This window comes from Onychomys torridus, chromosome 4 (assembly GCF_903995425.1).
Source record: "Onychomys torridus chromosome 4, mOncTor1.1, whole genome shotgun sequence".
Classification (NCBI taxonomy): Eukaryota; Metazoa; Chordata; class Mammalia; order Rodentia; family Cricetidae; genus Onychomys; species Onychomys torridus.
In genome coordinates, this window is record NC_050446.1 from 137,757,898 (window position 1) to 137,774,693 (window position 16,796).

Sequence of the window (16,796 nt, forward strand, 5' to 3'; positions counted from 1 at the left end):
CCAGGCTTACAAGGAATGTAGAGTGCTGAACAGGATACACAGGGACTAGGGAAGGACTGCGCTAACCTAGGAGGCTAGAGGGACAGGAGAGGAGGCAAAGCAGATAAATACAGTTATGGCCAGGAGGTGGAGGCGAAACCTTTACTTCCCCCACACTCAGGACCTCTGAGTTCGAGGCCAGCCTGGTCTACAGAGCAAGTTCTAGGACAGCCAGAGTTACACAGAGAAGCCCTGTCTTGAAAAAACAAAGACCTCAGTGACTGCTCTGTTTCAAAAGCATAGTGGGTCTAATCAAGAACTATCAGTTTGACTTTTAAAAATAAAACCAAACAACTTTATTTGACAAAAGACAAAAACCAGTTATTTACAGTAGTTTTTTGCTCAAATATTGTTCAATGGGACAACCGTACTTCAGATTTATCTTACAAGCAACCTAAGCAGAGACTGCCCCACCCCTTAGATGCCCCATTGTATTCCAGGAGGGGGGAATGCCAGAATATGTCAGCAGCATGGCTCCCTCCCTCCTCTCCTGCTCAGTGCACTGTGGAGGAGAGAACTCCCACTCACCCCAGTATCAACCCCTACTGTAGGCATCTTTGCAACAATCACCGGGGATCTAGGCTCACAGACAGTTGGGGTAGAAGTGGGCAAACAGCAAATTCTACAAAGCTGCCACGTTCATCCTCCCCCTCCCCCAAGCATTGCCTCTAGGGGATGAGGGTGCTGGATCCCCTGGAGGGAGGCGGAAGATCCAGCCCAGGAAGGCAATCTCCTACAGAGAGCAAATCTCTCAGTTCCCACTTGCACAGCAAGGGATGGGGCTAAGCCACTCAGGAGAGGTAGGGAAGCCTGTAAGAGTGGCAGAGGGCTCCCTAGAAAGCCAGAGTGGTGTATCTTTCTCTGGAACAGGCACTCCAAGTCAGTGAACACCCAGGAGCCTCTTCTCTGTTCACAACCTAGTAAACATCAGGAAATTACAGTCAGGACTCCTCAAATCTTCTGATATTCAGAACACAAATATTTTGGTTAATAAAAACCTAGGATTAGTGTTTCTTAGGATATATAAAGATGGGGTATACTGTTGCTGAAAACTAAAAAAACAAAAAAAACAACAAAGAACAAACAAAAAACCCCCAGCAAAGGAAGAGGGGGGAGAGGAGAGGTTAAAACCACGTGTGATCAGTTTCCCCGGGAAACTGAGGCAGGCCCTTGCAATTCCAACTTGAAGGGAGTTGAAACAGACACAACTCCCAGGTGCTGAGTCCGTGCCGCACTAAGCCCTTTCCCCAAGAAGGTTCCAGCTACCTTTGTGGAACAAGTGGCTTGTCTGAAGGGCCTCCCGACCAGTAGATGGCTCACTCTTCCCCAAGTAGGAGATGCTGGTGCTACTGACTGCTGACCAAGCTCCTGAATGAATCCAAACAGGCTACAAAAAATGGGAAGGGGAGACAATACCCAAAGGAGAGAGAAAACAATCTGTTTCAGTCTAGCTTAACCACCCCAAAATAACAGTAAAAAACAAGTATGTCTCTAGTCTTATCATCCATCTCTGCTGTGTCTAAACGGCTACCTGGTTCAGTTGGACCTTTATCCCCTTCTGTGCCTGATGCAAATAATCCAACACCTGTAGGTATTTTTCTTCTGTCTTTTTTCAACAAAGTAATCCAAACCAAGAATCAAACAACCACTTCCAGTTGGAATTCAGCACGGCTGCAGAGATTTTGCTGGTCCCTTATACAATCATCCCCAGTACAGCTGTAGATCACCCCTTTTATAAAGCTCCATAGCATAAGGTGCTCTCTCCCTACACCCGTGCTTCCGGGCTACCTACTGCCATTAACACAAACCACAGCAAAAGGAAAATAAACAATTTAGCAAAAATCTAAACATTCAACTGGAGTCGGTTCTGTGACATCTGCTGAGCCTTTTCCTTTGTCCTTTGAGTAAGTTGGAATGTGCGCACCTGGCTTGACCAAAAGAGGCCCAGCTTCGGGGCAGCTTGGACCTAGCTCAAGTCTGAACTTGGCAAGTTTCCTGAGCCTGCTTAGGAAAGCAGGCTGGAGTGCAGACGTCCCAGGGCTCTCTGGAGAAGCAGCAGCAGCAACACCATGCCTGGCTCTGGTGCCTTGGTCTCCTCGGAGAGGAAGCTTGAAGGAATGCAGTCAGCAGAGTACCGGCCCCCCCGTAACAGTGCCTCGACACCAGCTGCTGACTTTCTGCTGAGGACCTCTGGACAGAGAAGATCCCGATGCTTGGCAGTGATCCGTAGATAACCCTCTGTATGAAAAGGGAAGTGAACCAGGAACCTGGGACAGCTGGCCTGAACCTCAAGCCACCTGGTAGCAGGTGCCTACTTGGCATTTTCCGAGACGAGAGGAAGGGGAGTGTGTAGTAATGGAGGTGCCGGATCCTGCTGCTTCTGAAGCTCCATCTCAGCAGCCCTCTGCAAGGCCACCTCCACCAGCAACTGGAAGCTGCTGAAGTCTTCCTTGTCCTGCTCTGGGGGTGTGGGTGGCGGTGTATTGAAGAGTCCACCGGTGGGGCTTCCAGCCTCGGCACTAGTCAGCAGGGCGAGTGTGCTCCCAGGGTTCACCAGGGCCTTAGGGGATTCCAGCTCCACCTGTGGGAAGGGGGCTGCTGGCTTTTCACCTTGGCCTGAGTGGAGCGGCACGGAGCAGACGGACAAGGAGAGCACATTGGTGGGGGCCGGTACAGACACGGCCAGCAGGGAGGGGCTGCTGCCCCTGGGGAGAGCCACATCAGAGGCTCTGCCCCCACGGCGGGAGATGGTGAACTGATTGGGGTCTTTGCCATCCTTCCGAAGCATGTCTGGGAGAAGGCGACGCCGGGCATTGATGAACCAGTTACAGATCTAAAACGAGTGTTAAGAGATTCATGAGTTAACCCCATTCAAATCAGCTATGCTGTGCTTATCTAAGCTGCAGCGGGACAGCGGCCAGCTGACCTTCCCTCCACCTGCCCGGACCTCTCTATCCAGACATATGCTAGGATCTCCGTATTCTCCATCGCAACACAGCTACAAAGTGCTCGCTGTTCCAGACACCAAGACCCAGCAGCAAACCTAACAGACAAGACACCAGCCAGTGGCAGGGTGGGACAATGGTGTTGAGGGAGCTTGAGGACTTGAGGAAGCAGCTTCTGAGGAAGCAGTTTTCAACTGAAATCTAGAAGGCCAGTGGGGGTGGTGGGGTACACCTTCAATCTCAGCATCAGGAGGCAGAGGCAGAGGCAGAGGCAGGGAGGTCTCACTGAGTTCAAGGCTAAACAGTAAAACCCTATTTCAAAATAAATAAATAATCCAAAAGACAAGCAGTTGAAATGGGAGATAGGTAGGGAGCCCAAGTGAGCACTGGCAGCTGAGTACTCATGAAAAAAGTGCTGAAGACAGGCGTGTGTGGCTGGGCTCAGTGTGTTATCAGAGGTCCCCTCCTAGGATAAGGGTGTAGTTCTATGGACAGAGGGAGCCACAGGAATTATTGGTCTTTATTTAGTTATTTTTCAAGGCAGGGTCTCACTAAGTAGCTCTGTCCTGAAGCTCACTCTGTAGACCAGGCTGGCCTCGAATTCAGAGATCTACTTGCCACTGCCTTCCAAGTGCTGCTGGGATTAAAGTTGGGCACCACCACCACCCTGACCAGTTTTGATTTTTAGATCAGTGTGTGTGCGCGTCAGTGAGTGCACATGCTCACACGTGAATGTATGCAAGGGTGCATCGTGTGCCTGTAGAGGTTAGAGGATAATTTGTGGGATGTGGTTCTCTCTCCATCTTGTGGGTTCTAGAGATTGGCCCACCAGGCTTTGTGGCAAGCAGCACCTTTGCCCCCTGCACCATCTTATTACTGACCCTCAAGTCATCTCAGCCCCTCGGGAGGGTTTTAAGCAAAGGAGCGGCCTATTATGTAGAGAATAGGCCGGAAACAGATTACCTGAGGAGGTGACAGGAAGAAAACGTTCCATCTGTTTAGGAAACTAGCTTCCCACCTAAGTATAGGTGGGCACAGCAGGAATGGTGCTAAAAGTGACTCACTCCTGGGCCTGTCCAGCCGCTGTAGACCAGAGACACACGGGGATGCCAAAGGGGCTCTCAGGGAGAGGACCGACTGCTTCCAAGAAACACTAGGACCAGGAGGCATGGTGGCCTTCACGGCATAGTGTGACATGCTCAAGGTGCCCGCAGGCTGGGGAGAAGATCTGTGCCGTGTATCCGTGTATTTCTGCAGTGCTGGGATATAGCACCCACAGTCTTGTTCACAATAAACAAGTGATGTATTACTGAGCTGATCCCCAGCCTTAGATTCTTTAATACCCAGGTGCTGGCGGCACATGCCTTTAATCCCAACACTCAGGACAGGCCAATCTCTGTGCATTCGGGGCCAACCTGGTTTACAGTGCTTTCCAGGACAACCAGGGCTACCCAGTGAAACCTTATCTTGAAAAATAAAAAAACACCCCCAGTTCACAGTTCGTTCTCTGACCTCTTCACTGGTGTAATAGTCTGCAAAGTGCAATGCTGGTGATCCCAGCTAGGAAGAGGCTGCCTGGAGTCCAGGTTCCTGAGCCAGGCACCAAAACCCTCCTTCCTGCCGGCCAGGACGCATGTGAGACAGCTTTTGGGCCCTGCTCATTCAAAACAAAACAACTAAACACACAAGCCGGCACTTAGTCCCAGCACTCTGGAGACAACGGCGGTGCGTGGACCTGAGTTCCAGGACAGCCAGGGCTAACACAGACAAGCTGTGTCAAAAAACCAAACCAGCAGGTTGGGGATTTAGCTCAGTGGTAGAGGGCTTGCCTAGCAAGCACAAGGCCCTGGGTTCAATCCTCAGCTCAAAAAAAACAAAACAACAACAACAACAAAAAACAACAAACAAAAAATTCCAAAGAACTCTATGCCTTCTACATAGCACATCCCCTTTTTTCTGGAATGCTTTCTTGCCCACTGGTGGACAAAGGTGCAGGCTTTGTGTCTCCAGTGCAGACTTCTCCAACAGCAGCACAGTGCGCTGTATTTTCTTCTGACCAAGAAATGGGGTGAGCTGTCCCCAGTTTCCCTGGTGAACAGACTTAAAGCTCCGCAAGGCAAGCGCCAGGATCAGACAGTCAGTTCTCTCTCCACGTGGCCCAGCTTGCTGCAGCCCCTAGAACAGCTGGGTTAGAGCCCCACCTTTCCTTCCCCGCTGGCTTTCAGGGCTTATTCATATCACTCGCGTTTGCCTACCGTGTACCAGGCCAGTCCTGGGTGCATGCTGGAGCTGCCTTTTAAGACTCAGGTCCCCTGCCCTGAGGTGCTCACCTCCATCTGGCTGTGCAATGGTAGGAGACAAATGGCTGAATGACCACCAGTCCATGCCCAGAAAACAGGAAGGAACAGTACATAAACCTAAGAGACCCCTCTCTACTTCCTGTTGGCCATGAAGTGGCTCCCCCACTGTCCTGCACACTGCTTCATAACGAGCCCAGAGACAAAGAGGAAGCGACCATGGACCAGGCCTCTGCTACTATGAGCGACAGAAACAAACCCTTCCTTAATTAAAACAAATATTCAACATCAGAGACAGAGCTGGCAGATCTGTGTGAAGACGTAATTAAGGGCCGGGGCAATCACATCGAGCGAGCACAGGGAGCAGTAGCCAATGAAGCCAGCTGTGATGGCACACACCTGTAATCCCAGCACTGGGAGGCTGAGGCAGGAAGTTCGGTTCGAATTTGAGGTCCACTTGGGCTACTTAGGACCCTGCCTCAAACAAAAGGGCTAATGAACAGATTGTGAACGTGTGTTGTCTATGCAGTCCTTGTTACCCAGGAGCCTAGGCAGAGTGAGCAACACAGTAAAACACCACATCCAACAACAATCGACAAGGAAGAGGGTATGATGGGTGATGAGCTCTCGGTGCCAGGGGGATCTCACTGATTGGGAACACCAGGCGGTCTGACTGAAGTTTCACATGCTAGGTCCTGTTCCCTTGTTAGTTCATGGGCGGACACTCTCAGGCTATACTAAGTACCAGAAACTGTAGGAAAAAGAATGGTCAGAAGTCTGTCTTCTTACTTTCTGGGAAGGCTGCAGCAATGCTTCATACTTCACTACTGTCTGCTCAGGAGATCAGAGACCCAGGCTCTCACACCCATCTCTATCCCTGACGATTGCCAGGCTTCTTTCTTGGTACATCTCTTGAGCAAGCCCTGGGGTATAGTCTTCCCACGGGATCTCTGCCATATCTCGCTAAAGAGACAGACACCGTGATGGAGACTGATCTGCAGCAGACACAGCTCAGTATCTTGCCAGCTGCAGTTATACCATCCCACAGAAGAGCCCTGTCAGGCAGACTGGAGGCAGAGGCATCTGTGGCCCTTCTTTCCCTCTCTGCCCCAGCTTCAGAGGGCCTGCCCCTGAGGGTACTCACCCTTCTTCACCTCAGGGGTTTCCCCAGTGTAAGCAGGTGCGCACGCACGGACAAGAGACACCAGCAGGCTCTGGCCACACTGGCTGGAGTTCCAGCTCGGCCCTTCAGAAAAGGAGGGCTGAAAACTGCCGGCGGGTGGGCAGGGAGGAAACAAACCTAAGCACCTTGACTTCCGTGTCTTGCCAACCACTTCATGGGCATTCTGCTAAATGTGCACACAAGCCTGGGAGGTGGTAGGCAGTGTCCCCAAAGCCTTAGAGGGGAGTACAGAGAAGAAGTGATGTGCCTTGGGTGCACAGCTGGTTTCACAACCTCGTCTCTTGCTTAGAGGGCTCACTCTTCGCTGGCCTGCCACATGGGCAGCTAAGTAAGCCGCACGACCTCCAGATCTTCACACAAGCACAGAATTCAGCTCCAGGTGGGCCTGTTCATTCAGTCTTCTCCAGGTTCCGACGCGGGTTTGTTTCACCTCCACTGCTCACTAGACTCCAGTAACTTCCCCTTACGTCTCAGGTTTGAAGGCTGCAATATGGCCGGCCAGCAGCAGGGAGTGAGCTTAAGACCTTTCTCCCACCGAGGGCAGCACCCGCCCACCAGTCCACCGGCTTCCGATCTCCCTCAGCCATCTGTAACAGGAGCCACGCAGCTCTACCTCTAGGTGGGAGGTGGTGGGAGCGTAACAGGGATTGTTTTAGTGACTTGTCTAGCAAAGTTGGGAGGAATGTAGCTGTGGAGAAAGCAGGAAAGCTTTCTGGCACCAATGAGCGGTTGTGTGGGCACACAGCCCCAGGACACTCCCCCACATGTATTGTCTCACAAGCGCTGTGGCAGACTATTGCTTTGTCCTCTTGTCCCACAGAATGGCACATCTGAGGGGGAGGAGGGAGTAACTCCCAGTTTTATGCAGTTTTGGGGACTCATGGCAGGACTTTGGGATTGTAGCCAAGCACTCTGCCAACTGAACTCCATGCTGAGCCCTTTATCATGGATTTCCTCCACTACCCCACCCTAGTACTGAGGGCTGAATCCAGGGCCTCATGCACACTAGGTAAGCGCCCCATCACTGAGCTACACACTGACTCCTTGGAGGGATTTTTAAAAATCCTTAAAATAGCTATTTCCTATCTGCTTTATGAATTTGGGACAGGTAAAATGAGGTGGAATTAACAAGATGTTTTTCTGTCTGTCTATCTATCTAGTAGAATGAGGTGGAATTAACAAGATGTTTTTCTGTCTGTCTGTCTGTCTATCTATCTATCATCCATCCATCTCCCCCCCACCCCCACGACAGGGTCTCTGTGTAGTTTTGGTGCCTTTCCTGGATCTCACTCTGTAGACCAGGCTGGCCTCGAACTCACAGAGATCCACCTGGCTCTGCCTCCCGAGTGCTGGGATTAAAAGGTATGCACCACCACCGCCCGGCCCATCTATCTTTTTAAAGATAGGGTCTCACATCTCACTATGTATGTAGCCCTGGATAGCCTGGAACTTAAAAAGATTTACTTGCTCCTGATTTCCCAAGTGCTGGGACTGAAGGTATGCACCACCAGATGCATTTTGGGTTTTTTGTTGTTTTTTTTTTCAACAGTCTCCATAGTCCAGGCTGACCTAAATTCATGGCCATCTTCCTGGAGATCACAGATGTGAGCCACTACCTCCACCTGGCAATACATGTTTTTAAACAAGGGCTCCAGAGAGCTGTTATTCAGACTCAGGAGCAGTGGTTTGTAAGCCTGGTGTAACCTGTTCTTGTGATTGCCAAATAAAAAATGTCACATAGAAGCTCAAAGAATACACAGAAAGGCCTTGGGGGACAGGCGACATGTTGCCGTGGAAGCCCCAGCTTGGAAGAGAACAGGACATAAATACAGTGCCTGACTAGGGGCCAGGCCACCCCTCCCACCCAGCCTTCACAGGCTCCTCTCTGACCCCAGGGCCTTACCAGAGGGCCGGCTGTGCTCAGGAAAGACTGTGAAGAGGGGCCCAGATAGAGCAGCCTGCCGGGCTGGTGTGTGTCCTCATACAGAGCCCTCCCCATGCAGCTCAGGTGAGTAAAGCTAAGAAGCCCGCTCAGAACCCTCCAGGCAGTCCGGTAAACAGGAAACCAGATTGAATCCAACCAATAACCTGAGCTTTGACTGTCACAAGGACCAGTGAAAATCCGCCACAAGAGATCCAAAAGGGTTTTATTCTCCCAACTGCCTTGCTCCGGGCAAAACCCAGCAAACCATTTACTTCCATGACTCATTGACTTGCTAATGCATAGCTCCAGGGCAAGTTAAAAAAGACAATCAGAAGAGATGCCCCAGGGAGAAGAGACCGGCTGGGCACGGTGTAGATACCTGTTGAGGCCGGTGCTGAGTTCATTTGAATAATCTTCCTTTGGGGCAAGGAGTGTGGTTCAGTGGCAGGGCTCGGAAACCTCAAGAGCAAAGGCCATTTTGAAAGTAAATACAGACAAAGATGTGTGACTGAGGAGCTACTCCATTTTCTACTGGAATATTTCCTTCATTTTCTGCAGTTACAATTACTGAATCCTCTCCTGACAGATACTGATCAAAACCACCCCAGTGGAGCCCCAACAACAAACAGAACTAAGGTCTTTGTTCCCCATTCCCTGGTGACTCTGCCATCTAAATGCCCTAATAATGCTGGGCCAGTAGAGGTGCCCAGGGTCCACGGAAGCACCTGACTCCTTAAGAGGTTGGGGTTCCCTGGTCAAAGGAAGGAGTGTGGTAACCAGAGTACACAGCAGGAATGTGGGTCAGAGAGGAGACCTACGGGAAGCAGCAGCGCTGTAGTCAGACTGGCAGGAGCCGCTGAAGGATTTTATGTCGAGTGACAGGTGATCTGTCAGTGATACAAGGAAGAGCATGAGATCCAGAAGTTGCATTCTTGTCAAGCATGGTGACACACGCCTTTAATCCCAGCACCAGGAGACAGAGCCAGGCGGATCTCTGTGAGTTCAAGGCCAGCCTGGGCCAGAGTGAGTTCCAGGACATTCAGGGCTACACAGAGGAACCCTGTCTTGAAAAACCAAAAACCAAACAAATGAAAAACAAAACACCCACCAAAATAAAAAATAAAAGTTATATTTTATACCTTTAGGCCCAGCACTGGGAGGCAGACTGCTAGATCTCTTATGAGACAAGGCCAGCCAAAACTATACATAGCAACACCTTGTCTCAAAAACCCAAACCAAACCTATATTGCATTGCATGCAAGAGAAATGTTTAAACGGCGAGAGCTTTTCAGAGGAGCCTCCCAGAAAGGGCAGCCCCGAACTGTCCGTTTCACACAGGTACTTGAGGCCAGAGTCTTGAGAGAGGCACACTGCTGAGACTGATGTGGGGCTGAGGGTTGGTATCCTTTAGGGAGTGCCCGATGGTTTCCACTGGTCCCTAACTCCCAGCATAGTCCAGAGCAGGTGGCCATCACTGGGACCCAGTGGCTGATCCCTGCCCCGTACTAGGATGTGTACGCAGAGTTCTGCTCCTAGAGAAGCCACTGGTCTCTACAAGGATGTTTTAGTTTTCTCTTTCCACTCTGAACACAAGTAGGTGCACCATGTCCAGCTGCACAGCAGGAGCGGGCAGCAAAATACACCGGCCCCTTTAGTGCACTCAGGTGGGATTTCATTGTTTTTATATTTATCTACTTTGGAAAAGCAGTTTTGCAGCTGTATGTGACAGCAAAATTAAACTTTTTAAACTCAAGTTTGTTGTATGACATGATAATAAAAATGATTTTAGCTAACATCTTGAGGGGAGACGGGGCCCCAAGAACTGCTCTTTTATGCAGTGCTGGGGAACCCTGCCTCCTTGTGTGCCAGGCAAATGCCTTATCACTCTGCTCCATTCTCCAAATCTTAAAAAAGGGTCAGGACATTCCCTAGTGTCCCTGACAAGAAGCAGTTCCAATACTGTGACCAGTGGTTTGACGGGGCAGGTGTCAGGTGCCACAGGGATGTACAGCAGTGACTCCAAACGGGCTGCAGGCCCCAGTGTTTGCAAGAAGAGACAAGTGCTCCATCAGAGTAAAGCAAATGCAGAAGGCCAGGACTGTGTCCGGATGTTCAAGACCAGCGCCAGTCCCAGGAAGAACTGAAGAGGGAGCCGGGGTGAGGTGTGGAGCCCACCTGAAGACATGGTCAGATTTGTCCTTCTGAGGCTGAAGGATAAAGGCTGTCTCAACTGTTCTGCTCTCAAGTTCTAGGCCTTTTATTTTTTGCCTCTGTGCCTCTAGAACCTGTAAGTTCAAAGCCACCTTTCAGGGAGTCCTGATGGAGGCCCCAGGATGTGTGACCCTGTGTCTCCCCTGCGTTTGTCCCAGTAGTCATCATCAATCTGCACCCCACTACCCCCTCCCCCAAAGACTAGATAGATACTCCTTAAGGTAGCCTAGACATAGGAGTTGGGCCCAATGGAGGCACCTGGGAAGTAAATATGAAATGCTCCACGTTGCCGCACGCCCAGCTACGAACGCCTGGAAGGTAAGAACAACAGCAAAAGACAAGCACCCCAAATGGTGTTGGAAATCTTGAGAGTGCTCCAAGTTTTCCCCATTGTCAGCTGAGGAAATGTGGGCCAGAGACGACAGCAGCCTGGCTAACAGCCAGAGTCTTCCTGTGAAGGGGTGGGATGCCAGCCAGTCCTCTAAGAGTCTAGACCCTGTCTCAGGACAGACTTGGGCTAACCACTGCCCAGCGTAGAGAGCAAGGTCACAGGGATTTTACAGGCTGACTACTAACTGTGCCTGTTTCTGGGAGGAACAAGAAGTGGGAAGCTTGGGAAGGAGCAAGATCAGAGTGGAGCGAGGGAAGGAGGGGACAGCTCGTGGGGTGGGGGAGTGGTATGAAAGGACAGAGGAGAAAGCAGGAGGAAGCCTACTGGCTCATGAAAGGAAGTATGAAGCCACCAAGACAGGGACAAGTCCCTGGTGCTAGGCCAAGGGACCTGCACGATCTCCTAGGGAGGTGGTAAGAGCCAGACTCGACCCTGAGCAATGCCAGGTCAGCATTATGGAAACGGAGCAAAGCCTTCTGCGAGTCAACAGGCCAACGGCAAGAGACACTACTTGAGTGCAAACATCGAGTGTAGCCCTGTATGTTGTTTACAATGGTTCTCTCACAGTTCAAACTCTGTTCCTCCTCACAGGTCCACCAGGCACTGGAGAGGAATGTAGGTATGGCCATCTTCCTCCTCTTCCTCTGAGTGCTGGGTTCACAAGTGCGGACCAACTTGTCTACCTCCAGCTCAATTTTTTTTTTTAAAGATTTATTTATTTATTATGTATACAGCATGTATGACCAGAAGAGGGCACCAGATCTCATTACAGATGGTTGTGAGCCACCATGTGGGTGCTGGGAATTGAACTCAGGACTTCTGGGAAAGCAGCCAGTGCTCTCAACCTCTGAGCCATCTCTCCAGCCCCCAACTCAATTTTTAAAAGACCTTCTCTTTTACATTAAGAAAAAAAAAAATTATTCATGGGTATATGTGAGCCTGAAGAGGCAAGACGCAATCAGAGCTGCTGGAGCTGGGTAACAGAAGGCCCTGAGCTGTCTGTCTGATATGGGTACAGAGAGCCAAACCTGGATCCACAGAAGAGCAGGAAGTGCTCTTAACCACTGGGTCATCTCTTCAGCCCCTTCACTTAACCACAGCACAGAACCCAGCTGTCCTGCAATCAAGTCCTGCTCAGTGTGGCGGGCTGCATCTCAGCTACCCAGTGCCTTCTCACCTTCAGGGTCAACAGTAACACTAGTTACAATTCCTGATCCCTTCAGAAGGGCCAAGGCCTCAAGGCCAGCTGCAGTATCCCATGGCCCTCCCCACCACTGCCTTCCCTTGAGACAAGGAAGGGGTGTTCTCCTCTTACCCCAGCAGGGATCAGGGGCAGAGCTGGAGACTGGTGCCTTTTCCACCTTACCTGCAGCACTGACAGGTTGGTCTGTCCCGAGAGACTCAGCTTCTCCTGCTCGGAGGGGTAGGCATTGTAGCGGTGCAGATAAAGCCAGTCCCGGAGGATCTTCACCGACTCCTTGGGCAGGTTCCCCCTGCGCTTCCTCTTGCTGGCCAGAGACAGAAGGCCTTCGTCCTCACCTAGATCGCTGTCCGACATGGTGCCCAGGGGCTAGGCTGGACCTCTGGGGAGCCTGGGCAAGTGACAGAGGGGATGGGGATAACATTACCACTTCGTGCCTGTCCCCTTTCCTTACTAATGAGTCCACGATCACAGGAGTCATAGTTCCAAGTCCCGGCTAGCACCATAGCCTGAGCAAGCTAGAAGGATGAATCCTCAATTCACGGAACACAGAAGGGACTACTCAAACATGAGTGGTACCTCTTTTAGGACCAGAACGAACTACAGCTTCCTCAGTATTTCTACTGAGACAGGGTCTCACCATATAGCCCAGGCAGGTCTCGAAATCACGATCCCCCTGTCTCTGCCTCCCAGTGTCAATGCCCAGCTTGAATTCTGTTTTCCAGGCTGTCCTGGAAACTTAACATTATTACCTCATTTAACTCTTCGAAAGCTCCTATAAAAGGAGAAACTTACCATTTTATACATTAAGAAAGCTGCCAAAGGCACCAGGGAGTTACCACGTGACCCAGAATTTGAAACTCAAACATGGGCCCATGCAAACGCCTATGCACAAATGTTCACAGCAGCCAAAAGGTGGGAACCATCAAGAGACCTTCAACAGATGGCTGAACAGTGAACTATTTGGCCATAAAAAGGAGTACAGTGGGGCTGGAGAGATGGCTCAGCAGTGAAGAGCTCTGGCTGTTCTTCCAGAGGACCTGGTTCAGTTCCCAGCACCCATGTGGTAATTAATAACTATCTGTAACTCCAGTTCCAGGGGATCCAATGCCTTCTTGTGACACGTGTGGGCACCCATGTGGTGCAATACACACATGCAGACAAAGCACTCATATGTATAAAACAAAATAAATGTAAAAAAAGGGCACACTTCTGATGCTACAGCATGGATGGGTTAGCAGTTAATTAGGGCTGGGGGAACAGAAGGGCATTCACCTTTGATGTTTATTTATTTTAGAGTTTCACACACATAATATTCTTTGATCAAAGTACTCTATTATCTTCTTGTTTTTTCTTCCTCCCAAGATTTTCTTTCTTTTTATTTTATGTATATAGATACTCTGCCTAGTGTCTGTCTGGGCACCACACATGTAGTGCTCTGGGAGACCAGAAGGGGGAGGTGGATCCCCTGGAATTGGAGTTACAGAAGGTTGTGAGGCTATGTCTCTTCTGGGAACGAAACCCAAATTCTCTGCAAGGGCAAGTGCTCTTAAATTAAAGCCACTTCTCCAGCACAACCCCCATCCCTTCACCCCCACACCAGCTCTTACTTTAAAAGTTAATTTCTGGTGCCGGAGAGATGGCTCAGCAGTTAAGAGCATTTGTTAAAGTGGTGGTGGGGTCAAGCCTTTAATCCCAGGCAGAGGCAGGCAGGTCTCTGAGTTGGAGACCAGCCTGATCTACAGAGTGAGTTCCAGGGCAGCTAGGGCTACACAGAGAAACCCTGTCTCGAAAAACAGAAACAAAACAAATGGAGCATTCGTTATTCTTACAGAAGACCTGGGTTGTATTCCCTGCACCCACATGGTAGGTAGTTCATAACCATCTATAAATCCAGTTCCAGGGGATCAGATGCCCTCTTCTGACCTCTGAGGTGCACACACATAAAAACAACACTCTTACACATAACATTAAAAAAGAATCTAAACCTAAAAATTAAAAAAATTTAAAAAAAAAAAAAGACAATTCCCATTTCTTAAGATCCACTATAAAGTAGTTCCTTCCAAGGCCCAGAGGCTGGTTTGGAAACTGTTCACCATGGTCCTGCAGCCAACCTCTTGTAAGTGCAGGGAGTAGTGAGTGAGTCATCCCTACCCTCTCCTGTGGACGGGCCTCTGACCTGGACCCAGACTTAATCTCAGAATCCAGATCAATGAGTGTGGCTCCTGGCCCTGCTTTAACTCCCACTGGGCTATGGGGATCTTCATCAAGTGTCCCCTTTCTCTGAGTTTGAAGCCCTCCTCCTTCAACGAAGGAAGGTTTCTGCCTAGATAACACACTCCCATCGGCTGCTCCTCTCCACTAGACAAAGTTCCTGCTCACAGAAGCAAAAGAAATTTACATTTTAAAAGCACAAGTTCTAGGCCAAGGCTGTGCCAGAATCTCAAGGCTCCTCCCTTCTCTGCCTTTTAACAGCTCCCCAGCAGGCCTAGCCAACAGACTGGCATCTCCCAGGTTTTGTTTCCTCGACTTGGGCCTGAGCCCAGATCTCCCGGCCGCTAAGCCAGACTTTCGAGGGAAGGGTCTACCGTCGGCCAATGGGCACTGCTCAGAGGTACTGTTCCTCAAAGTATCACAAACGGGCTGCTTTCTGAGGGGAGGCATTTCAACCACCAGCACAGCTGGGATACCAGCTCAGGGATGCAGCCCTGGCAGCTGGTGAAAAGTTTACTGAAGGTCATTTACAAACTCCACTCCAGCCGCCAGCCAAGAACCCAGTCTTCAGGGTTCCCAGGGTGAGGCCAGAGGACGACCCCTCAGCTGGAACTTTTCCATCCCTGGACCCTGCACCCCAGGCTTGCGTGCAGGTTTCCCACACCCCCATCCCAGTAATACCTCGATATTCCCCATGCAAGTTTAACAGTGCTCAAATTAACTGACCCGATCCGCTGCTCACATCCCACAAGCTCCCTAAGTTTTACGAACGCACACAATTTACACCCCATACTTCAGACCAACGACTACAATGACTCTTGAGACTAGCCAAACTCCTGCACCCGCCCACCCACGAACTCCAACTGACCTGCCCACCCACGGTCTCTCCGACCGAGGAGCACGCACGTCATCACATTGGCCATCCATCAGCTTTCACCCTAACTGGGTTACTGGCTGCACCCTTGGACACTGCACCCCAGACAATCTCCTACACACTCCTACACCACCATCTGCTGCAGCCACTCCCACAGGAACTTTCTGACAACTCGCCCAGCTCCAGATACTCTCCCCCAGGCCGCACACAGGGGCTGGAGTTCTCAGCAGTTCACACAAAGCGCGCAACCTCCCCCGCGGCCCAGGCGCAGCGGAGCACATGGCTCATGGGGCGCCGACGAATGGGCCGGCGCTCAGGGCACCCTCACCCCCCCGTGCCCCCCCACCAGAGTCACGGTGCGTGCAACAGCTCCCCTGCCGGTCCGCCACCTGGCGGGAGTGGTGTGGGGGGGGGGACGACTCTGCAAGAAAGAAAACTCACGTGTCCATTCTAGGGCAGGAAAAAGTTTGGTTCCCAACCCCTTCCCCGGTACTCCGCGCAGGCTGACTCTTGGGGCGCGGGGCCGCCGGAGCGTGCGCGCTCGGCTTTGTGCTCCGAACTCGGCCCGGAGGGGGAGGGGAAAGGAGGGGGCTGGGCTCCAACCTCCGCACCGCCCCCCCCCCAGCCCTGCGCCCAGACTCCATGTTGGCCGCCCCCCCCTGCACCGGGGACGCGCACAGCCCCCGCAGGAGGCTCGGCTGCCCCTCGCCTGGCCCCGGAGTCCCGGCGCGCACAAACTTTCTCCGCGTCGCCAGCCCCACGCGCCCCACAGCCTTGGCCCGCCCGGGAGTGACAGATGCCTCGGAGACAGACTTTCCTTTGTTCCAAAGGAAAGGGGAACTCGCGCGGGCTCCCCAGCCCTCCCCGTCGGGGCCCCGCCCGCGGCCCCCACCTCCAGCTGTCACTCGGCGGCCCCCGGTCCCGCTCCGCCGCCGTGGAGGGGGGGGGGGGGCGGCTGCCGGCGGTTAGCAACGTGCACTTTTGAAACCAAACAAACCCGCTCCCCGCGCGCTCACCCCGCTGCGGGGCACCGGCCGCCCTCTCCCAGGCTGGAATCTGTGGGAGCCGACTCCCCCCCACCAAAGGATCCCGAACAAGCCTCCCCCTCCCCCGGCATCCCGCGCCAGAGCTCAGCGGTCGGGACGCGCGCACACGCACACACGCGCGCACACACACACACACACACACACCCGGGCTTACACACCCACTGTCGCACGCGCCGGGACGACGCCCCCGCCTCCGCCCCGCCGCCCCAAGAAACTTTCCAAGTTGTCCGCGCGCCCCCACCCGCGTCTCCAGCCCTCCGGCGTCCCGCACTTACCTTCCCCGGCGGCTTTCCGGCCCACGCGGCCTCGGCGGGGTGCGGGACGGCCCGGCCGGGGCGGGGGGCGCCGGGGGAGCGCGCCGCGTACCTGCCGGGTCTGACACCCGCCTGACAGCTCGCGGCTGGAAAGCACCTCGCGACCTGACGTCAGATCCCCTCTCCTCCCATCGCGCCCGCCGCACCCTCCCCCACC

The 16,796-nt window shown here is 52.3% G+C and overlaps 1 protein-coding gene across 1 annotated transcript; it reads right to left on the bottom strand.

Moving 5' to 3' along the window:
• Window positions 1–363: 363 nt before the first annotated feature.
• Tgif2 (TGFB induced factor homeobox 2) lies at window positions 364–16,662 on the bottom strand. Its single transcript, XM_036184960.1, has 3 exons — window positions 16,601–16,662; window positions 12,357–12,582; window positions 364–2,872 (listed from the first exon to the last, which is right to left on the bottom strand). Exons 2-3 carry the CDS (start codon window positions 12,546–12,548, stop codon window positions 2,351–2,353), a joined length of 714 nt encoding a protein of 237 aa, XP_036040853.1. The 5' UTR covers window positions 12,549–12,582; window positions 16,601–16,662; the 3' UTR covers window positions 364–2,350.
• Window positions 16,663–16,796: the final 134 nt, after the last annotated feature.